This window comes from Falco peregrinus, chromosome 13 (assembly GCF_023634155.1).
Source record: "Falco peregrinus isolate bFalPer1 chromosome 13, bFalPer1.pri, whole genome shotgun sequence".
Lineage (NCBI taxonomy): Eukaryota > Metazoa > Chordata > Aves > Falconiformes > Falconidae > Falco > Falco peregrinus.
Genome location: NC_073733.1, coordinates 12,986,198 through 13,010,023, shown reverse-complemented (window position 1 = coordinate 13,010,023; position 23,826 = coordinate 12,986,198). Strand labels below are relative to the sequence as shown.

The window sequence follows — 23,826 nt, the reverse complement described above, 5'->3', positions numbered from 1 at the left end:
GCTATTGTGACAGATGTCATGGTTTGTGTGTGCTAACTTGTTTTAGTGCTTTTTGTTAGCAAAGCAAGCTGATAATCATATGCTTCCCACGGTACCCCAGTGCTCCTGGGAGGGCAGTATCCAAGATCTTGGTGATGGTGGTTGAGGGAACCCAGGCTTTCCCAGCACAGCCAAATTGCAGGCTTCCTCTGCATGCCTAAATACAGCCTAAGAAGAGGAGGAATGCTCCGAAGACCTGTTGTTTTTTCTCCTCCAGGCAGTGTGACTCTCCTCACAACTGTCCTTCTGGTAAAGGCGCTTGCAACAACACAGATACATTGATCTGGTCAAGGCTGCACCAGGTCTACAAGGAGGTGATTCTCATTCAGAGCAAACTGAAAAATGGAAAGAGAAAAGGGGCTGTGGTGTTGCTGAGTACCAGCTTTGCCCTGGTGCCAGCAGGCTTTGCTCTGTCCAGGCCCCAGAGCAATAGCATCGCTGCGGGGTGGTGCTGGGCCCCAGCGCCCAGAGCTGTACAGCCCAGCACACTCTGCCTGCCCTGTCCTGCCGGACGGCAGGGCCGTGGCAGAAACCCCCGGGGCTGCCTTCAGCCCCATCGCCAGGAGAGTTGCCCAGGCCCAGGCCTGGCTGGACGCCAGTGCCCCGGGAGGCCCATGCCCTGGGCTGAGGCTGCTGCCAGCCACTTGCCCCGACTGGGGCAACTGCTGCCAGCCCGGCCTGAGCGCCGGGACCGCCGGCGGCCTCTTGTTTCGGGCACCTTCACCCCTGAGGGGAGAGGCAGGGGCCTCACTAGGCGGTTCCGCCGGTGCTCCCAGGTGGCCCTAGCTGCGGCGCAGCGCTGGGCGCCGCCATCTTCTTGTACGGCACCGGGCGCCGCCATGTCGCCACGCCCGGCGGGGCGGAGGAGCGTTAACGCTGCCGCGCCGCGAGGCGCCGCCATCCTGTGGCCGGCGGGCTGAGGCAGCCGGGCTGTGGCCAGCCAGTTCGGCATCGAGGTGGCCCTCTGCCGCCGGGCCGGGCCCGTCCCGCTCCGCCGTCGCTGTCTCTGCCCCACGGACGCGCCCCCGGCAACGCTACTCGGTGAGCGCCGGGCGCCCTGACGGAGCCCGCGGCCTGTCCCCCGGGCTGTGGCCGCCACCACCGGCCGGCCGCGGTGCCGGAGGCGGCTGTGCAAGCTGTGGTGTGTTTTAAAAAAAATCCGCACGGATTTGCTAAGCGGCCTGTCCGTAACGTGTGTGATGCGCTGGGGGTGTGCAGAGGTCACGGAGCCGTTGTCAGTAGCTGTGCGGTGATGGCGGGTGGATTCCCACAGCTCGCCCGCAGCTCCCCGGGCCCGGTGGCAGCAGCATCCAGCCGACCTCACGGCGTGTCCCCCCCTGCTTTGTGCTGCTTGGCACCGCCACACCCGCCCCACCTCACCGCTGGGAGGTTTAGCCTCAAAAACCTCGAGGTTTAGGCAGTGTGCCACCTCCCTTCCCAGGCACAACCCCCCCATTGGGAAGAGAGGTGGTTTGGGAAGCTGCTTTTCCTCCTTGAAACTGACCTGAGGGCAAAGACGGCTTGGGAGCGAATGGGGATGTAATACTGTTATTTCTTACTGACTACGTTTTTTCTTTCCATAGATGATGCTTTGCATCACAGTGTGACAGCCAAGCTCTTCTGAGTTGATGTTGTGGAGTTCAAGGGTCATCTTTTGTCTAACTTCCATAGAAAACAGGGCAGGAATGACTCCTCACACACTCTTATGCACGCTCAGGTAACCAGCCGTGAGCCCTCCCCTATCCAGCTGCTGGGCTGGATTCTCCTCTCTCCCGTGAGCACTGCCACTGGCCTTCGGCTTCCAGCCAAAGCAAGCATCCAGCATTAATGTATACATCTCTCCCTGCTTCTTCCTCACCTTTCCAGTATGCAGAGGAGCAAAATAACTGCTCTTACATGTGTACGCAGTCTGCCTCAATGTGTGATGAGTGGTTTAGGGAATCATAGCAAACTTTTTGCTTGTCATTAACCACCCTAACATAAGCCATTTGGCTCCTTGGTGTGCAAACTGTGTAATAAGCAGAGGAGGTACTTTTGTGCTGTGACATAGAGAAGGTCTATATAAAACTGAACATATGTGCCTGAAGTCAAACCAAGAGTCGTTTTCTGTAGATTCACGTTATGGGGGAGTTTCCCCTCTTGTCTGTGTTACTTGTGGATGCTCTAAAGTCATGGCTTTAGAGGACGTGTTTGTATCATGTTAATCTTTCTATGTGAAGTATTTTTAGCGATGAGAGAGAATGAGGCAGACTAATGGCAAGAGGTTTGAAATGTGATAAGAAATTTCAGTTCAGTAGGGCTTGTCTTTTAATTACATAACTAACTACAATGAAAACAGGTTTTAAGCTTTTACTTGAACAATCAGTGATGTGAGCTTTACAGAGGTTATAATTCTACCATGGCATTTTGAACCCAAACACAGAAAGGGTGAGGGTTTTTTGACAAACTGGCTCTGCCTTTGTGGTGCTCCTTTGGTTGCCTCTCAGACTAGAGGTCTGTAAGGCTGGAGGAAGGAATCTTTCAATGCAGAACTCCTGCTCTTCCTCTGTTACAGCTAATCCCCAGGGATGAAGGGGCTGGGGCTTGGTTTTGCTTCTGTCTGACCATTCTGTTTGAGATAAGGAAAATGCAGGGGAGGAAAGCAGAGGAAGTTTATTTCTTTAAATACAGAAGACACATAACCATAGCACTTTGGAAAAGTGAGTGGGGTTCAGGAAATAAAAACCAGAGGCTCTGTCCCCTTCCTGCCCTGTCGTTGTGTGCAGTGGAGGAAGGCCATCACATTGCTGGTACAAACCATCCCAGAAGGGACAGCGAGACATGCGGCTTGGTGCATAATTATGAAGAACTGGCCCGTGGGGTTTCCCTGGCTGTCTGTTGGCCTGGGTGTGCAGTGCTGGAAACAGACTGCCTTGCTTTTCTTGATTTTCTTCATCTTCTTGATATCCCTGTCCATAATATAAAAAATGTTATGGAGGTGCTTATTTATTTAGGGTTTGGAGTCCTTCCCTAGGTGTTAAATAAATCCTCCTTGTGAGTAACTCTTCCTGACAATTTATGTGGTTCTTCAGTGCTGAAGGCAGTATAGGACTGGCAGGATTTGGCTTCATTACCAGCACTGCAGTGATCCCTGCTGTCTTCCCTGCTGAACAGGAGCTAAGATCCCTTTGCAAAAGTTAAGAGTGGTAATGTAGACCTGCTCCTGGAGTGAGGCAGGCACTCCCCGTTTCTAGCCCCTTCCTGCTTTGCTTGCTTTCAACTTCGGTTTTATGGAGAAGACTGTGAAGATAGACCACCCATCCATTGGATTGTACAGCTTGAAGTCTGGTTCCATGTGGCTGGGGGAGGATGTCATCATCTTCACCAAGACTGGAGGGGCTCTCGGCATGGGGCTGCTTTCCCAGACCTACATGGATCTTATCCGTGCTGAGACAGTGATTATCCCACTGCTGTTGTTCAGTCAGCAAAATGGTGTCCTCGCTTGGCTGAGTGACTGTGCTGCTGCCCTCCTCCAAAGCGACATTGGGTGCCAGTGGCACTGCCATGATGCTGAGCCACAGGCTGCCTGCAGCTGTCCCTTGGCCACGTGCACACACAGCACGTTTGGAGAGGGTGAGAATAACTGTAATCAGTGCTGCACCTGGAGAGTCCCTGCCGCAGGCCTTGCTGTTAACACACTGCCACGCAGGATTATTCCCTTTTCCCTGGGCTAGAACTTGTCATTTTTCTGCCTGGGGGCATCTGCTGCTAACCTGGCTCCTGGAAAGCCTTTGCAGTCGTGCCACCAACTTATGGGCTACCTGTTTCTGTCCCTTTCCCTCCACGCCATGCGGACCCATGTACATGTCCCTTGCCCAGAAGCTATGCTCTCTGCTGCTTTTCTGCACCTGAAATGGCTTTTGGTGCTGCCTGGGCATGCTAGCATAATTCCAGGCTGTGTTCCCTTTACACCAAAGGGTGCTGAGAGCATACAGTCTCCCCAGCAGAAGTTACACATTATCAGCTGGCATAACATTGCTGCCCCCTACTCAGCTCGGTACTTTTCTTCAAAGTATCCTACTGGCATGTCTGTCCCGGCTCAGTCTTTCTCTGAGACCATCCTCCTGTAGCCTCTCCCGTGCCACGCTTTTCTGGAGTGTCAGGCCTGTGGCCAGGTCTTTGCAGGTCCATTTCTTTGTGCCCCTGTAGCAAAAGGGAGGTAGGTGAACTGGGCAACCCTGTTCTTGACTGCGGCTTCTAGAGAAAATGATTGTTACTGAAGACTCTGCCTAGTCTGGAGGCCATCCTGGAGCGTACCCTCTTCAACACTAGGGAGGAGTTGCTGGCACAGTTTGATGCCATTCCGGGCAAAAAGGGCATGTGCATCCTCACCTGGAGCATTCACAGGTGCAGGGCTATGGTGTGTGGCGAGGCAGCGGTGCCCTGGGGATGAGTAAAAACTAAATGCAGAGAGTTTCAGGACAGCACCTGGCCTGGATGGTCTAAGTCCACTGTCATTCAGCCTGGCCACTGGAGGAACAAATGCAGGGATTTCTCCTCCTTGTGTGTGACTGAGCGCTTGGGGTTCCATGCTGGCAGTTAGGACACATGGGTCTAGTTCTGTCTATCACAGGCATGCTATTTTTTTTACAGGGGAAACCAATTCATACATTTACTTCCTTTTCCCATCTGTGCAATGGAACTTCCATATTTCTGTGTTAACACTTCAAAGTATCGAGTGTTCTGCTACTTTGGTGTTCTGCACAGAAATACCTGTAATTAAATGACTGACTAATGGGATCCATGGAGCGTGTGAAATACGCTGTTTTATCTGCACCTCGGGAAGTTCCCTTGGGATGCTGATACAGAAGAGCAGGCTGGAGTGCTGATGACTGGAGGAGACTGTCTTTATTTTTGTGTTTTGTGTTTTTCAGAAATAAGAATGGGAAGCTGGAGCTGGATTTTTATATGAATAAGCATGATATTTGGATAGCAAACTTCCTTGCAGATGATGAAGAGAGCCCCAGAAGAAGGGTTCTGCACTCTCAGGAGGTGGTTCCAGAGTTTCCTGGCCCAGAAATGTACTCATTACAGGTAAGCTGGTGAGAGCTGAAAGGGAACAGGACGGCCTTTCCCCAGCTTTGTTCTGTGTGTGACTCGCAGGGGATGAAAGACATGAACCCAAAATCTAGTTTGGATTTAACTTGGAAATAGGCGACATGCAACTAGAATTCTCTTGCCTGTTTTGTTGTGCTGTCCCCTCTCTCAGGTACACTGCAGTATGCAGTGAGGGGGGGATTCCAGACAAACCTCACAGCTGGGCTCAGGCCCATCTGGTCTGATGCATAGTGTCCCAGTAGTTAAATGAATAGAGAGGCTGAAGAATTTTCTTCCTATCTTCTGGTTACCTTTGAGAAGCCAAATCCTGGTGTGAAGCTTAGAAGGGAGTCCTCAAAGCTGCTTCTGCTAGAAAAGTGGGTGATAGGGCTCACGGCTCACCTTGTATGTGAGCCAGTTCCTGCCACACCCCACCCCAAGGCTGATGTGCTGTGTCAGGGGAAAATGAGGTGGAGAAAGGCTTGAGGCTTTTGCTGACTAATCAGTTTTGCTTGAGAAAATAGCCTTCATGATAAACTGTTAAGGAAATCAGTTGGCACTGGAGGCTGAGGAGTAAGTTTTTATAGCCTAGAAACTAGGTAATAAACCCACTTTTCAATAGAGGAGGAAGCTAATACAGGACTGCCTTCGTTTAAAGCTCTTTGATACATTGAAAATGGGTGATCTGGAAGAGGAAGCAGGACAGATTACAGACGGAAGACAGTTCTTTGTCAAGCCAGACAAATGGACTGTGGGATTCATGAGTACCTTCAGACTGACCTGGTTCAACTGAGCAATCAGCAAGGTGGTGGCGGAGCCGAGCAAGTGAGTAAGGTACTGTAAAGGCAGTGAGTAGGATCGCCTAGGCGTACAGGTAATTTCTAAGTTAGCAGTATTGTCTGAGGATGGAGACCTAAGAATGTGTTGGACGGTTCAGTGAAAACACATGTGCAGTACTTGTGGCTGCCAGAAAAGTAATAGTTTCATTTCTATTTTAAATTTGTATGTGCAGGATTTTTATCTTGTGCTTCAGCACATGGCTGCAGATGTATAGTGGTGTGTAGAGGGAGCTTTTCCTATAGATTGTTTCCACGTAACTCATGACTGTGACAGTTCCTTTTCTTTGAAGCAGCTGGTATTAATGGTCTGTGTTACCCACAAGTGTTACAATGCATTTCCCTGTCAATTCAAAACTGAAGCAGAAGCGGCTAGCATATGTGGTGTGCTGAACTGTGTCTCATAGTCTGTATTTCATTTCATCTATGGTATTTTGGGATTCAAGTGGCTCTCTTTCCCTTTAGCCTTTAAGCACAGTGTTTGATTCTTCAGCTTTCTCTTGATCTTTTATCTGAAATCCCAAAGGATTAGAGACATTGCATAGACGTACAAACCATGGGGACTTTTGGTGGGAGCAGGGAGTCAAGCTGTTCTTTCACACGCTCAAGCATGGCTAACTGCTCTTGTTGCAGAAGCTGTTTGGCACCTGAGGAGCAGGCATACAGTGATGAGAAGAAGAGACCTGGATACAGACAGAAATGCCAGAAGGGGTATATCCAGTTCCATTTTGCAGCTCAGCTACCTGGAGCAATGACAGGGGAAAGAGAGGTGTTGGATGTCCTGCGTACAGAAGATATTGGCATGTAGTAGATGTCTTTTCTCTTGTATCCTGTTGTTCTCCAGGTGAAATAACATTTTACCCCTTGGTGAGAGAGCAAGGAGAAACTTGCTCTTTTTTTTTTCCCCTTTTGTTGGTCTAGGGAGCTGGGTGGAGAGAGGAAGAGGGAATGTCATTGTCATCTGGGGAGATCACGGAACAAAAAGTTAGGCAGGAGGGAGAAGGCTGCAGGAGCCAGCACAAGGAAAGCCTTGATGCTTGATGCTGCAGGGCTTGGCAGGTTCTCATCCCTGCCTTGCTGTTATTTGTGTTCCATCCTGCCGAGGGAGATGCCAATATGTGAATGTGTTGGAGCATCATATAAAATGAGACTTTGATTCTTGTGTACAATTTGGACGTGCTTAAAACTCTTACCAGGAATCAGGGATCAGGGCAGTGCCAGTCCCTGTGCTCAATCCTACCCTGTCCTGCCTAGTCCTAGTGTGGTCCTTCCCTGCTTGTCCTAAATAGAAGAGGATGCAGAAAGCTGCTTCCTTCCTCTCTTGGGGTGGCAGCAGTGGTCCTGTGTGGCCTCTTTCCCCATTTTCAGGTTAACTGGTTATATTAAAGACTCAGATGTTTTGAATTTTCAGAAGTGTCTTCTGGACATGGCTACCCAGGATGGGTTCTCTGGGCAGCTCTGTGACGCTGCAGCAAGGGACTCTTGGTGGCAGTTGGTGTTTCGAAGATTGCTGCAGATGTTGAAGCTCCCGTTCATCTCTTTCTTTTGGATGGAAGGTAAGACAAGGCGAGCGGCTCCAGTGCTGGCGTGACCTGGAGTGCTCTGGTATGGTGTACCAGGGAGTTTCCTGAAATGGGGAAACCTCGGGGGGTTGAGAGACCCACCAGGAGCCTGCAGCTCATGCAAGAGCAGAGGGGTGGTGCCAGGAGCAGCTGCGACCAAGCCCCCCAGCTATAAAAGAACCCCCTGGGGAGCATCAGCCAGAGCGTGGCACAGCAGGGCACACGGGAAGGGCGCTGTCACTGCTGGCTCCATCAGGGAGCAGTGGTCTCTATGGAGACACTAGCTAGACAAGTGGTTAGAAGGTGTTCGCTCTTTCGCCCCTCCTGAAACCTTTACCGGCAATGTCAGGAGAGAGCAATGTGGGCTACTCCACACGGTGGCACTGCTTACCTGGCTGAGGGGCTGCTTGGCTGTGTCCCACACTTGGCCCTTCTGCCTGCCCACCCGTTGCCCAGGGAAAAGGCCTGCAATGGGGCTTCTGGGTTGTCACTGAGAGCAGTCGAGTGCACCTTGGCATCTCTCTCTGTGGCCCTTTGCGCGTGTCGCAGCTGGTTGGTTGATCACAGATCTGTCTGGTTGACCTGCTCCTCCCTGCAGAATCCTGGGGAGGGAGAAGGCCACTGGATTAGACCAGCTTTGAAAACACAGTGTGATAAGAACAGTCCTGCTCATCCCTAGCTGGCTTAGAGCAGTAATTGTCAAAGCTGCTTCTCTCATCATGATGGTGGGGCCAAATACCTGTTGTCGCTCCTGTTTTCCCGGCGTTCAGACGTTCCCCAGGCCCCTCTTGTTTCTCTTCACTGCTGCCATGCTGAACTACTTTTTCCAATCATGAACTCCCTGCAGCACCTCCAGCAAGCTCCATCAACATCTTTGCTCTCCAGCGCTGTTCATCTCTCCCATCCCTATAACTTCCACACACTCTGCTTTTTCCTATGTTCCTTGTCCTGTTTTCCCAGTGCTGTTGGGAATCCATCCGAGGGCCTGGGCCATAAGACAGTCTTGAAGGTGTACTGGCCTTTCCCTTCCTGAATTCAGGCTTTTGGTTGCATTGCAAGTGGGTCAGGTACCCAGGGCTCTGACAGGCACGAGATCTGGCTGGGTTTGTGGACAAACACACTCTAAGTGATGTTATAGCTGAAGAAGGTTGGAATGGCAGCCCATCAGAAACATACCTGCCTGCCATGTTTAGTGAAATGTGTCAGGCAGATGTGTTTCAGACAGGACATTTAGTAAATTTCTGTGTTTTTTTTCTTCAGGGACTGCGGTTCAACCCCACTGCTATCTCAGATGGGAGGCAGGCAGTGGGGCTGGGTAGGTAGGGAGCCAGGGTCTTTAGGCTTTGTAGCTCTGCTGCTGACATGTCCACTGCATGAAATAAGCATGATAACTGGTGTCCTAAAATGGGAATGAGCGTCAGGAGTATTATGCTATATAGAGAGTTTTCCTCAGCAGCAATCCTCTGTGCTGGGGCAGCAAATGCCTGGCCAGGGTGAGGATCCATCCCCACAGTCAAGGCACTGGCAGTTTGCTATAGCTGCAGGAGGTTTTGAGGTCTGAGGTGAACTGTGTTGTGAACTGGGGGCATTCCAGCCTGCTCACCCTCTCTTTGCTTTTTTCTTTTTCCCCAGCAAGCCCAAATTGACTATAAAAGAAGAAATACTGGAAAAGCATGGAACCTAGTGAGCTTCACCCCCCAGATCCAGATTGCAGCCCCCCTACTTCTCCTCTTCACAAGAGCTTTGTAGTACTTTAACAAGAAAGGGAAAAATTTCTGTGCATAAAACAGGAGGATATGAATGTAGGTGACAGCTTGCACACCTGTCTGCTCAAAGAGCAGCTGAGCAATCTGAGCAGCACCAGCCCTGCTAACAGTGTGTCACACTGCCTCAAGGCAGAGACTCCAGCATTGCCCAGTAGCTCAGCAGAGATCAGAGGGAGACTGGTGTGGTCCATGTGAAGCTGGAAAAGCAAATGCCAAACTCAACAGCAGAAACACAGGCTACAGACTTGTGTGTGTGTGTAAATTCATACAGGAGCAGAAGAGACGTAGAGAAGGGATTCTTTGTGGCAGTTGGTGTTTTGAAGACTGCTGCAAGTGATGAAACTCCCATTCAGCTCTTCTCTTTTGTATAGAAGGAAAGACTTGACAGATCAAAGGTAGAGAATCTTCAGTGGTGGAGACAGGAAAAAGTGAATTGCAAGTCCTTAACATACAGGAGCAGGAAGATATAATGGAGTGGGAGAATGTGAGAAGACCAGTGAAGAACATTGAAATGGAAATAAAGACTATTTCAGCAGAGTGGGATGTGCTCTGATGCAAGGTAACAAATTTGTGGCTGTATATCCCTGTTGGTTTGGAGGGTTTTGGAGAGAGCAGGTCAAGGTGGGTTGAGAGGGAGTGACTTCCCCGTAAAGAGACTTATCCATAAAGAACATAATGGGCTTCTTCCTTGACCTGCTGACTGTTAACTTCTTCAGGCCCAGCCAAGCTCTTTTTATCTTGCTGATTGTGCTGGTCTTGGCTGGCATGAAGTTACTTTTCTTCATAGTGGCTTGTGTGGGGCAATGTTCTAGTGTTGTGACTAAAACAGCCTTGATAACACACCCATGTTTTAAGCCATTGCTTAGCAGTGCTTACACAGAGTCAAGGCCTTTTCTGCTCCTCACACGGCCCCACCAGTGAGTAGGCTGGTTAGGAGGGGAGTAGAAGTTGGGAAGGGACACAGCTGGGACGGCTGACCCCACCCCAGGTGACCAAAGGGATATTCCATACCATATGATGTCATGCTCAGCCATAAAAACTAGGGGGACATTCAGAGTGATGGCATTTATCTTCCCAGGCAGCCATTATGCGTGATGGTGCCCTGCTTTCCTGGAGATAGATGCACACCTGCCTGTCAATGGGAAGCAGTGAATGAATTCCTTATTTTGCTTTGCATGTGTCCACAGCTTTTGCTTTACCTATTAAACTGTCTTTATCTCAACCTATGAGTTTTCTTACTTTTACCTTTCCAGTTCTCTCCCCCATCCCGCTGGTGAGGGAAGTCAGAAAGTGGCTCTGTGGGGCTTAGTTGATGGCTAGGGTTAAACCACAGCAGTCCTTTTTGGCACTTAACGTGGGACAGGAAAGGTTTGAGATAACAGATTTGATTGGAATGTGCTAGATGGAATTTATAGCTGTTATTGCTCTTTAGCTATTACTTGGCAGGCTCCCAGGCTTGCCATGGGGCTTGCTTGCTTTACTGTATATGAGTCTAGTGCTTGTTAGTGGCTGCTTTTGCTTTTGCTGCTTGTTGCACTGCTTATCATCTCCCTGTGCTGTGCCTGGGAGCATTCTGATAACAGCAGTGGTGATGCGCCTGGACTGGCAGATGGCCAGAGCATCACTGCTGTTCCTGTGCGCTGTACTGGACAGGCTGGGACTCCGGTGTGAACTTGAGTCAAAGGGGCTGTGACCTGTGGATGAGTTTACATGGGAGCAGGACACCTCTAAGTGTCTGTGACTGTGGACGAGTCCACAACAGAGCAGGTACACCTTGAAGCATCTGTGGCCATGGTTATGTCCGTGCCACAGCAAGTATACCTCTGAAGAAATTGTGGGCCAAGGATAAGTCCATTCTGGAGAAGGTACACCTTGAACCACTTGTGGCTGTGGGGAAGTCCATGCCACAGCAGGTGCATCTTGAAGCATCAGTGGCTGTGCATGTGGTCATGCTGGAGCACCTCAAAGTCTGTGACACTGCCAGTACACCCCTGAAGGGACTGTGGCCATGGGTAAGGCCATGTTGGAGCAGGTTCACTCCTGAAGGGACTGACTGTGGGTAAGGCTGTGCTGGAGCCAGGTGTATCTCTGAAGGCGTTGTGGCCGTGCTGGAACGGATGCACCTCAAAGTGACTGTGGCTGTGGATAAGTCTATGCTGCAGCAGGTATACTCCTGAAGAGACTGTGGCCCATAGATAAGGCTCCACTTGCAGCAGGTACCACTAAGGGACTGCAGTCCATGGATAAGTTTGAGCCAGAGCAGGGGCAAAGGGAGGTGTTCGTTGCAATGTTAAACCCTATAAACTGATCCTATGGGAGCAGGGGTGGGGATTGTAATGGCTATACCTTTTAAATTGTTGTAACCCATGATCTGAGTTGCATGTTATGGGAATTACTATAGCAGGAACCACCTGAACCAGTGGAGGACAAGCCTTACAAGAAGCAGTGCAAGTGCAGCAGTGACCTGACCTGAGCTGTCTTTGGTGCTCAGTAACTCCACAAGGGCTCTAAACAGCTGCCTGCTGATGGGAAGTATTGAATGAATTCCTTATTTTGCTTTGCTTGTGCTCACGGCTTTTGCTTTTCCTGTTAAAGTGTCTTTATCTCAGCCTGTGAGTTTTCTTTTACCCTTCCAAATTCTCTCCCCATCCCATCTAGGGAGGGAGTGGCTGTGTGGGCCTTAATTGCTGGCCGAAGTTAAATCATGACACCAATTGGTACAATTCATGTGCGTGGACCCTCCTCCTATTTCAGGTGGAGAAAACTGAGTGTGAGAAGTGTTGCCTGAAAACAGAGTTCTTGAAATGCCAACAGCAACAGGCGCTGCTCAGAGCTCAGAAGATGAAGGCTTGCCCTGCAGCAAGAAATACGTGTATTACTGCCAAGCTGTGCAGCAGAAGCAGAAAGCAAAGCTGGCGAGGTCTGCAGAAGAGAAGGCTGAACTGAATGAGAAAATCAGGAATACAGAGAAGCACTTAGGGGTGCTGATGGAGGCATAGGTTTCCTGCAGAGGCCCAGAGAAAGAAGATGTGAAGAGGTCAGAGCTGTGGGGTGGCTGATTGGCAGGCCCTATGATCCCTAAGGTGCAGGGAGAGGGCAGGAGTCACCGTGTGCTGCTGTTTCCATAGGACACTGCTTCCCTGGTATCCCTCACCCTGCTCTATAGGTAACTGGGTTGCAAGTGAGGATCCTGCTGTTGTGAGGAGGCAGAATCACCAGATGAATCCAAATAATTCATCCGGCCTCAAAGATGCCCTACAGAAAGGTTCTTTGTCCATACTCTGTCTGTTCTATAGTGTGGCACCTTGTTGCTGGATTCCTTGCACAGTGTTGGTTCTGTGATGGAGATAAGGTTTGGGATGGAGCAAGGAACCCCAGTGCACATGGTACTCCTGGTAGGAAGGGGGATAGCAGCTGGGTGTGTGATGGGAGGTATCAGATCCAGGCTCTTGCCACTGACTCTCCTTTTGGCTTTTGCCCTGTTGCCTACGGTGTTATGGAGAAACTTAAGAACCTGCATATGAATGTGAGCTGGCTTCTCTCCTTCATCCTCTCCTACCTGGAGCTCAAGGACATTAACTCTGAGTTGCATCAGGTGGATGAGATCTCGCAGATCACACTGGAGGAGACAAACCTCATGCTGGAGTAGTCCCCTCTCTCCTGCCACAGTGCCTTTTGCACATGATCATTAATAAAACCATGGTTTCTTTACTTGTGCTCCAGGTCATCATTCTCATGGGGTAGGGGGTTCTCCTCTGGTCCTGCAGGACTGGCTTGGCTCTTCAGCTCCACTGTGGAGATGTAGTGTGAGTAGAGGGGACTGCAGTACAGGCATGGCTCTGAGCACAGCCAGGCTGGGTCGTGCCTGGCCAGTGGACACCCCCAGTGGTTTCTTTGCTGTGCTCCTTAGCAGTCTGGGTTGAGTAGCAGAGAGGCAGGGAGACTCTGGCAGTGGCTGCCTGGCTTATGGTACAAGAAATATCCCAGGAGAATGTAGCCTGGGCACTCCTCTATGGCTGTGCTGCAGTCTTCGTGTGACTATCACAGCTGACTGGCTTGGGCTAGAGCAGTGTGGTTCTGAGATTCAGGATTTGGGTCCTTTCACTCTGGAAAGCAGCCTCTGTCTTCTTCAAGTGGTCTGATCAGCCCACGCAGCAGCTAAACAGAGTCCTTGCCTGTGTTTTCCTCTTGAGTGCATCTGTTTGTTAAATAATGTAGCAACACAAGATTCCTTGAACTAAATTCATCTTCCCTTGTAGCTGCGGGAACAGTCAGTGGCATGGTGACATTGGGACTTGCAGTCAGATCTGCTGCAAGGCTCGGGGCTAGCATGGCAGAGCCCACCTTCTTTCAACAGATGCTGTCCCAAGTAGAAACTTCACCTTTAAACTTTAGGCTTATTTTCTTAGACTTCTCTTCAGTCAGCAGCATGGCCATCCTTCTAACCTGGAAAAAATCAAGGACACCAGGGTGTTTGGAGGAAGATGTGAGGCTCAAGAGCAGCCAGACATCACACAGAAACAATTGCACTGGGACCAAAGGATGCTGCATCTCCCTGTCCTGCCTCCAGCATGGTTCATGGGAAGAAACTAAGGGCAAAGGCAAGTGCATGTAGTTCAGTGTTGTTCAATCCTGTACCTACTTCCAGCTGAGGAGCTTCCTGTGTTTCCTACAGGTATAAAATGACTGGCTTAAAGGAGCTGAGGAGAAATCCCCCTTACAGCGTTCGCTGTCCTTCCTAAAGAACATTCTTTTGCCCATATGGTAGGTATGAAGATGATGTGTGGGGTGGCCAGCACAGCATTGCTCCTTTGACTCGAACACCTCATTTATTCTGGAAAGGCACAAGACCATGTGCCAGAAACCAGCAGCTTAGGTGGTATCGCCAAATGTGTAGTATGTGTTTCTTGGAAGTCAGAGCTGAGCAACAGAGCTACATGAACAGAGAGTGCCCCATCCTGTGTGGTAAGGGCTTTGACATTGTCCTTTCCCCATGGCTGGGCTTACATTACTGCATAAGTTACTTTCACTGTTGGTAGTGGAGATAGGAAGGACATGTCTATAAAACTGTGGTTTTTCTGCAATCTGTTGGTGCTGTCTCTGTGTCTACTGTTCCTGATTTGCTGGCTAGCTGAATGCTGTTTCCTTTCCAGCTCATGTTTCTACATCTCAGAGCTGTTTCTGTGACCTTTCTTGACATTTTCAGATTGTACTATTTATTGTGTTTTCAGGTCAGTACTGCAGGTAGTAACACTTGGGGCTGAAGGTAGCTCCCTTATCTCCCTCCATTCATGGTTTGAAGGTAGCTTTTCTTATCGCCGTTCATGTTTGGATTTTTGCTTTTGACATCTGGCCAGCTGGTCCTCAAACCACAGGACTACACCCCTTTCGCATGTAATGTTCAATAGAGCTGTTGAGGAGATTGAATCGGCACCAGAATATCCCAGTCAGTTGAAGTTTTCCTTGCACAATGTTTGGGACACTTGCATTAGTTTTTATGGTTGCTTGAAATAGGGTTTCCGAGGTGCGAAACAGCCAGTGATCTTGGGGAGCCATTATGCCTCTGATTACGCTAGGAAGTCAGTCATCCTTTGAAGCAGCTACCCTGGGCAGGGGAAGAGACAGATCTTTCTTTCTTTCTTCAAAGCTGCTTCTAAAGCAGGAAATGTCCACACCTCCTTCAGGCTTGATCTCAGTGCCCTTCACAGCACATATGTGTTGAGCTAGTAAGCTTAGCGGGTGCTGCTCCTCTTTGCACCTTGTTTATTCCATCCCATTATAATTAGCTCTGGGATCTGAACTTTATCCCTAATACTACTTGACCTTATATTTTTTAGGAGATTATTCACAGGCATCCCTGATGTTTGTCATGTCATGTGCAGACCCCTCAGGCTAGACCCTGTCTCTGGGAGGGAGCTGTGGCACAGCCTGCACCACCCAGAGCTCCTCCTGGTTAATTCCTGCCACCCGAGGAAAGGAGAATGTGTTTGTGTGATGTACAGAAAACAGATGCTCAGACGTTAGTGATAGGAATGGGCTTTGCTGAATGAGGAGGTGGTGAGCGAAGGGCAGCTTTTGATGCAAGCATCAATTGGCAGAGATCTATGAACCTATGGAAGCACTTGAACAGATTGCAAACAGTTAGTAGGCTTCATACTTTCACCTCTCTGTGTCTCACATTACTAGCAAGGCAAAATACATACCTCTTACAGCAATACGTGGGTCTTTTGACATTTCTTGAGCTGATTTGTTTTCCTCAGTGTCAAGAAATAACACACAAAGCAGTCCTGTGATCGAGTGTTTCCTAAATGGATGTAACTTGGCAAACAGTGCAGCTATTAATTTTCCTTAGATAAACTGGTATCAAAGTACCTGGTTTTTAAACTGCGCTTCTCTCCTGCATCTCTCAAAACTTGCTTACCAGTGCCCATGCCATAAGGTTGATGCCGTAGTAGTTTGAGAGGATTAAGTTGTGCAGTGAAGATAAACACTTATTGCAGGTGAGGAGGTCAGAAAAGCATCTCAAAGATAAGGCTGTTTGGCCAAGCCTTCTCCTCCCAGAGCTCTCTGTGTCCTCCCTGTCAGTACCGTGCTGTGCCCCATGAAGTCCTGGGGCTGTAGCCAGCAGCACCGGCAAGGCTCAGGGGCTAAGCCAGCCTGTCTTGCCCTTGCTTCCCAGCATTGTGGGAGGGCTCTGCAGGTGCAGGCAGGTGATGAGAGGAGCCAGGGAAGAGCCGTGCTGCATTTCCCCTCGGCTCATGCTGCCATGGGCAGCACAGCTCTTTGTCCCACCGGGGAGCTGGGACCTTTAGTACTGGGTCCTGTGGGCAGCCTCCCTCTGCTTTGCAAAGATCTCCCATCAGAAAGGGTAGCTGCACTCGGGGACAGCTGAGGGTGAACTTGTCTCTTCACGTAAGACCGGGCTGCCTTTACAGGGTGTTTTGTCCTGGTTATTCCTTTTTTTCCCCTGAGGCTTTTATTCAGCCAGAAGTACTGAAGCCGGGTGGATTAGCTGCATCTGCCTGTGACACCTGTGGTAAAACGTGCCTATTTTTGATTGCAGACTTACAAGCCAGGAATCAGCCCACGGGGCTTATGTGAGATGCTAGTCACCCTAGCACGTCTGGGAGAGGGGATGTCTCGGTCCTGGGAAGGAGGCTGTAACTCACAGCAAGACCGTTGTTAGTGAGCAGGCCCTGGGACGTCAGCTACAGAGCCAGGTCTTCTGTAGCTAGCTCTGCCCAGGGAGGTGGGAATGTAATGTGTGTTAGCAGGCTCCTGGAAGCAGCAGTCCTTCATGTCTTGCTCCCTGGGGCTAGGCTATGGAGGCTTTGTGCTGGGAACTGCTTTTCCCTCCCAGGGGCTTGGCTTTGCAGCAGAGAGGTCCTTTCCCTTGCCGGGGAGCATCCCCGGGCCCAAAACGCCTGCTTTCCTTGCCTGGAAAGCAAGGAGCTAATTTCTTCTGTCTGCTGTCTCTTACCTGCCGGCCTCCCTAGGCACAGGCAGCCTGTGCCTCCTCTGCATGCAGGGAGATGGAGAGAGCAGCCTCGCACAGGCCAGTGGTGAAACGACCTGCCAGTTTGCCATCTGGAAACACCATTAAAATAAAGGTGGGTTGGGAAGAGAAGGCGACCGATAAGGGAGCATTCAGCTGTGGGGGAGAGCAGAGGTTAATTGCCCCCTTGCCTACCCATGCTCTGCGAGATGCGGTGCCTGGCCTCTGCTGCAGCTGGGGGAAAATCCAAAGGCAAAGGGCAGCACCCTTGTTCCTGTAAAAGTGTATTGGAGTAGCTCAAAGGGCATGGGAGCATCACGGTCATGGAGCCAGCAATGGCTGCAGTCTGCTCTGTAATGCCTGCAGACACTCTGGGCTTCTCTGCTTTACTGACGCTGGAACTGGCTCCCCCCTGCTATGAAAAGGGCTAAAAATCTGGGTAATGAAAATGCATCTGTTGGACCAATCTTGGGAGCAGCTGCCAGGTATAGCCAGTGGTGTGAGACTTTGCTCTAGTGACCTGAGAAACCTAGAGAGACAGCTTTTCTAGGAAAGCGAGTTCAAGGCAATCACGCTGTTTGTGATGCGGGTTTCCTGCTTTTAGCTTTTTTTTAGCAGGCTGGACATCCCAGAAATAGAGGATGTCCTAAGTTCTGTGAAAAAAGGCACCTGCCGTGAGGAATGATTAGTTCTCTGGTCTGGGAAAAGCTTCATCAAAGCACACCCTTCCTCTGAAATACTAAGCGGAGATAAGAGGCAACCCTAGAGCTGGTGAAGACTCCCTCATTTCTCTGCTTATGGGGTGACTGCTTGTTTCTTCCAGACTCCTGGCTCACAGCAGAGGTCTTGGGCTCAGCTGTGTCTGGGGTCTGAGAATCTTAGAATCATAGAATGGTTTGGATTGAAAGGGATCTTAAAGATCATCTTGTTCCAACACTGCTGCCATGAGCAGGGACACCTTCCACTAAACCAGGTTGCTCAAAGCCCATCCAGCCTGGCCTTATCTTCTAGGTATGAACCTGGGTTAGCAGATGCCAAAATGCTGGTGCCCTCAAGTGTACCCCGAGCATGGAGAGAACAGGCTGGTAGACTGGATTGCTCAGGGTGACTCTGCTGACCGGCTACTGTGGTTGTGGCTCAGTTTGTCCATGTAAAGGTGTCTGGGATCCTCTGGTCTTCATCTCTTCTGTACAGTGTGGTGCTGTTTAACTGTCAGTTGGCAGTGGAGCTGCTGGGGATGCAGCACAATTTGTGTTCAATTCTCTAGGACAGTTCTCCGGGGTAGATTCTGGTTAGAGATGGAGTCTGTTTTCAGTGATATGTCTGTAAAATCCCTGCAAGAGCTTACGTTTACGCTACTATAAAAGTGTGTCTTGCTGATAAAGCTTATTTTGCTCACTGAATTAGTGTAGGTTCTACTGATAACGCCTGCTTTCGCTGCCACAGATTGCACGTATGCTAGGTTTGCTGAGATTGCTAACCTGAAGCTCTTGTAGCATAGATTAGATTCAAATTATGGAGAAAGCTGATTGTGATGTTAATGTAATGCCTGGAAGATCAAACCTCTGTGTTCCCTTCACAGGTATCATGGTTTTCTGAGATAAATGCTTTTCATAACTCTCCTGATAAATTTCTGAGCTGTTGTTCAAACCCAGCCAGGAAGGTGCTTTCTAGCAATCTCCTCTGGTGCACCCAAAGGTCTCTGTCAACTGCAGTGCCATGGAGTTCATTCCGTCCTGTTGCCCTCATATCTTTCTTTAAAGACCAAAATATCCTTTAAAGCACCTTTAAACAGGTCTCTTCCAGGAGGCTGTGGGAAAGCCATGAGTCTGTGGACAGACTTTTCCTCTGACTGAGGGTGTTTTCCAAAGAGGAGCTGGTTTTGCACTACTCCTCACCTCCATTGCAACATCTCCTATTAGAACCTGAAGAGCCAGGCACCGACAGCCTCATGGCAGCGTCCCAGCTGTGTGACTCCAGACAGGGCCATCCCCAAGGCTTTGGGAGGGCAGGAAGCCTTTGAGGTAAAATGTAAGTGCAATCACCAGCCAAGCATCATAGATGCTCTGAGGTGAAACCATGAGGCTGTTTCCTGGGCTATGGTGTGGCTGCCAGTGGGGCCTGGGGCATGGCTGGAGTGGGGAGTGCATCTCCCATTCCCACTAGCACAGCCCATGACCTGAGCTGTTGCTTAGTCCAGCCTGGGAGTTGGGATTTGAAGTATCTGAGAGCAGCCCCTCCCCATAGTGCATCCTCTGCTGCTCCTGAAAAGGCTGCTGTAATGCCATGGGCAGGAAGAGTGTCCCCTCTTCCGTGCCAGCTCTGGCTTGCTGAGGGCTGGGAGGCTCTGGTGCAGTGCGGGAGGCCGCTGGGAGTATGCTGCAGCTGGGAGGAGAGTGGAGGAATGTAGAAGCCCTTTCCAAGTGCCTCAGCCCATCGAGAACTTGGCCTGAATGTTCTTCCCCCTCCTGCTTCTGCTATCTGAACAGTTCCCGGGGGCTGCAGGCAGAGACAGGCTCTCCCAGCACCTGGCCTGATACTCCTCAGAGAGCTTGCGTGGACTGTTTGTTGCTCCTTCAGACCAGCTGTTCTAGGCAAGAATGAGAGGCAGGTCAGGAGTGCCAGAAGGAGCTAAACTCTGCTTGCCTGGAGGGCTGCACGAGGCAGGAGGCATGGGATGTGGCTGGGCCTGGGACAAACCCGTGCCCTGTCACCCTAGGGCATCCCTACCCAGTGCTCTGCAGGAGAAGAGGCTCTGCTTGCCCTGCACGGGCAGCGGCCGGGCGCTGCTGGGCCAGGGGAGCAGGAGGGTGCTTTGGCCAGGCCATCACCAGGGGTGCTGTGGATGGTGGGTGGGCTGCCTGGTGGGTAAGGGCTGGCTGCACAGGCCTTGGTGCAAGCGTGTGTTGTTTCTTCTTCAGAAGAAGTTGGGACTTTTTACATGTTTCTCACAACCATCCGATGAGGTTGCAGCCCCTGGCTCAGGTGCAGCTGTGGGTTTGGGTGTGCTGGGCATTTATAGAGCTCCTATTGCTTTTGAAGATAAGGGCATGTTAGTATTTTATTGCCCCTTTTCTTCATCTGAGGCACCATCCAGAGCAAGAAGAGAGGGGAAGGACTCATTTCCTTATGACAGAGGATTAGTTATTGCAGCCTGGCCCTCCAGCGAGGGGCTGCAAGGCTCCCTGCTCCACCTCGCTGTCCTGTGAGGTGAGGGCTCCAGCTCAGGAGCTCAGAGGCAGCCGTTTCCCGCACAGCTCTCTTCCCACCCCACCTCTGCTTTTCCCCCTGCCTGCCCATCCCCCTCGCATCCTGCTCCTGTCCCGAGCTGGGACCACGATCCTCTGTGGCTTTCCTGCAGGAAAACCCAGAGCACGCTCAACTTTTCCTGCTGAGCCGGCGGGGGGGCAAGAGGTGACCCAAGGGGCTGGCTCTGTGCTACGCTGGCTGGCTCAGCTCCATCGCTTCACTCATGCTCTCTGTCGGCGGAGCTGGCTCCTGGGGCAGTCTGGGCTCCCGTCCTCTCTGGCCCTGGGCTGGGCCGCATCCAGCCTGCCCTCAAGGACCCAGCTTATCAATAACAGGGAACGTGGCTATTGCGTGAGGCAGAGATAACCACTGCCACCACATCTGTGCACCCGGTGTCCTTCCCTTCCCTGTCCTCCGCTCCTGCTGGTAAAGAAGTGGAAACTCCTTTTCAACCTGCCTTGCCCTGTAGCCAAGTTTCACATCTTTGGGTAAGAAACTTCCCCCTCCCTGAGCCTACAGACGCTTAATGCAGGGGCTCCCCCTTGGCAGGGCTGGGGGCATGGGGGGCTGGGGAGAGGCTTGCCCCCTTTTCAGTGGGATGCTCGTCAGCTCCTCTCCTACTGTGCCACCGCTGAAGCCGGCGTGCTGCACACACGGAATGGGGGTCTGGCATTGCGCAGGTGAGAAAGAAACTTGAGGGGATGTTGGGGCCCCTTGCAGTGCCTCTGCCCTGTGCTCATCTGTCCAAACCACGGGTATCTCTGTACCCTAGCTCCTTGCCCTGCCTGCCCTTGCCTGCGCTGGCTGCCTCTCTCCTTTGGGAGGAAGCTGTGCAAAAGCTGACTCCTTTAAAACCAGGAATCTTCCCTTCTGCTGTTTGATTTAAAGCATTAATAAACGCAGCAGCAATCAAACTCCGAACTGAGCGGTTCAAATGCCCCTTTGTTTAATTAGTGGAGCCCCTGCCCGCAGACACAGGCAGCGCTGTCCCCCTGCAGCCTGGGGTGGGAGGCGAGGGGCGAGGACGTGGCACACAGGAATTTCTCCTCTTCAGAGGCACGACCTCTCCTACCAACTATTTTCTCGCCTCCTCTCTGCGTCAGCTGCCCAGAGACAAAACATTTATGGCTGAAGGGCTTAGTGAATTTGCGGCATTTCCTGGGGGACTGCAGCCGACAGGCTAAGCACCTTGCACGCTTTCTGTCTTCTGCATGCACGGCTCTTTTTTCCCCGTGGCAGCAATAAGTAACTCAGCTGGCCCAGGGCTGAGGCAGCACTTTGTCCCAACTTGGCCTTGGAAAGAGGGTAACTGGCCTTGCCTTGAAATCCACCCTGGTCCCCTCCAGCGAACGTCACCCTGGGGATGGGTCCCTGTGTGGCCCCTTGCTCGGTGAGGAGGGGAGAAAGCGTGACTCGCTGTTATCAGGAGCATGTTAACCCCATAGCAAATATGATTTCACTGGTGCAAGGGTAATGGTGACGTCTGAGCAGGGAACATGGTACCCTCCTACCTGGGACCTAATCTAAATTGCTTTATGAGGGGCCAGCAGGTAGACCAAAGCCACCGGACAGGGAACCAGGGCAAGGGGGTCCCCAGGCAGCCCTGTGCTGTGGCACGGCAGTGCAGGGGTTATTTTGCCTCTGGCAGTGGGATAGCAGAGGGGTACAGTGGTCAAAATGTACTTGCTCCTCGGTGGGCTGCAGGGCTGGGCTGCCTGTGCATCCCCCCTCCTGCTGTGCTCTGGCACGTGCCCAGCATCCCCCAGCGCCACTGGCAGCCGGTGCCAGCTGCCACGCTGCTGTTTCTGTGCGGGGCTGCAACCATGCAGGATGTCCCGCTGCTGCTGAAAGGTTGCTTGCCCATACCTTGCAGCCTGCTGATGTCTCACTGGTGGTGTTATTCCTCCCAAAACAGCCCCTGCAAGGACCTCCCAGCTCAGGACCTGCCTGCGAAGACCCCTCTGCAGCTGCGTTGGGGTGCTCAGCCTCCACCGTGGCCAGTAGCTCCCTCGGGTGCTCAGGACTGTGTTGCCTCCTGGGTGCTGGTGCACACAGCATCCTGGGATGGAGATGTGGTGATGCCAGGGCTCTCCCCACAGCTTGGGGACCTTGATGGTGCCACATACACCCAGGAGCAGCAAATCCCCTTTTGGTCACCCCAGTCCCAGTGACAGAGCACCTCTAGAAGCAAGCAGGGCTGGGGGTGGGGTGGGGTTGCCTGTTGTTAGCCCCTGGGGAGCTGTGCTTGCCCCTGCTGACACCCTTGCAGTGGTGGCACATGGCAACCTCCCAGTGCAGTGCCGGTGCCCAGGGACAAATTGTGCAGGGGAGTAACACCCTCCCCTCCCTGACAGCGCTCCCACCTGCCTGGGTTTCTGGGAGGCAAAGCCATGGGGCGAGGGTGGGACAGGCCAGAGCAAGGACCAGGGGTGCCCTCTGCACTACGGACCCACCAGCTGGGTGAGCACAGCCCCCACCACAGCCCACCCTGCTGTGGGTGCTGCCAGGGCCCCTCGGCGCCAGAGGAAAGCTCAGCCACAGCCTGGCTAGAAACACAGATTTATTGCGACATTGGTTTGCAACCAGCATTAAACCCTCCCAGCAGTGACTCCAGACCCACGCAGACCCCCTGACCCTGCTGTGATACCTCCGTGGCCAGTGGGGCTGGTCGCTGGGGGCACAAGCCCACCCACCCCCATCCAGGCAGGCTTGCTGGGGCTGCAGGCTGGGGTCCCACTGTGCCAGGGGCTGCCTGCAGGCTTGCAACATGGAGGAGGGAACAGAAGCCAGATTCCGAGTCCTTCACCAATGCAAGCCACCAGCTGGGATCTCTGAGCAGTCACAAGGCTCTTGGGATCCCTGGGGAGAGAGCAGGTTCAAACCCATTAAGCACGTGAGCAAGAGGGCTGAGCGCGGCAGATACGGCCGTGTCCTCTCCCCTTCGTGTGCTCCCTTGGTGCTAGCCTAGATGCTTTGAGGAGCAGGGAGAGATGCCAGCCCAGTTCCCACCCACACTACACGTATCCTGTCAGGTTGTAGGAGTTGAGCTCGCTCTTGGTCTTCTGCGTCTGGCTGACGGAGGGCTGGGGGCTCTTGCCCGCCAGCAGCCGGGGCTGGTAGCTACTTGCATACGTGGCTGTTGGGTCCCGGGCAGGGCAGGAGGCACAGAGGATGATGCCACCGACAAGGGAGAGGAGAGAGGAGATGATGCCCAGGTAAAGTGCCTCCCCAAGCTCGAACTTCATGCTGTCAGGGATGACAGGGTTGCGGAAATCCCGCAACACCACATGGATGTTCCACACCAGCGGGATGAAGCAGAGCAGCCCCCCGAGGATGAAGACTGCACCGCCTGTCACTGCCACCCGGTCCTTGTTCGGCGAGCCCTGGCTGAAGACGGTGCACCTCATGCCCACAACGGTGAGGAGGCAGGCGAGGGAGGAGACAGTGCAGGAGCTCACCATCAGGGCTTGGGCCGCCTGGACATCAGCAGGCAGGTTGAGCAGGGAGCTGTAGATGTCACACTGGGTGATGCCCGTGCTGTATGTGGCACACTCCATCCATAGCCCCTTGGTGAAGCTCACGGCTGTTACGATGCTGGAGCCGATGTAGGAGCTGGTCTTCCAGCTGGGCAGCAGCGTGGCCGTCAGCGTGCCGATGTAGCCCAGGAACGCCACGGCATAGCCCAGCAGCTGGAGCCCCATGGACACCATGGTGGGGGCTGGCTATCGCCTCCCTGGGGCTTGCGGCTTCTCTCCCGGCTCTCCGGCAGCTCGGTCCCGCGTGCTTACCTTCCCATCGCCCTG

General features: G+C 52.1%; 1 protein-coding gene and 1 non-coding gene across 2 annotated transcripts; one reads left to right on the top strand and one right to left on the bottom strand.

The window, feature by feature from the left end:
* The first annotated feature begins 1,058 nt into the window (after positions 1 to 1,058).
* Positions 1,059 to 14,363, top strand: LOC106112537 (uncharacterized). The gene is made up of 6 exons (XR_008749738.1): positions 1,059 to 1,080; positions 1,623 to 1,756; positions 4,953 to 5,112; positions 5,774 to 5,949; positions 6,585 to 7,507; positions 9,146 to 14,363. It is a non-coding gene; the product is annotated as an uncharacterized LOC106112537 (transcript).
* An 8,207-nt stretch (positions 14,364 to 22,570) lies between these two features.
* Positions 22,571 to 23,742, bottom strand: CLDN2 (claudin 2). Its single transcript, XM_005237878.4, has one exon. It carries the CDS (start codon positions 23,731 to 23,733, stop codon positions 23,038 to 23,040), a length of 696 nt encoding a protein of 231 aa, XP_005237935.1. The 5' UTR covers positions 23,734 to 23,742; the 3' UTR covers positions 22,571 to 23,037.
* Positions 23,743 to 23,826: the final 84 nt, after the last annotated feature.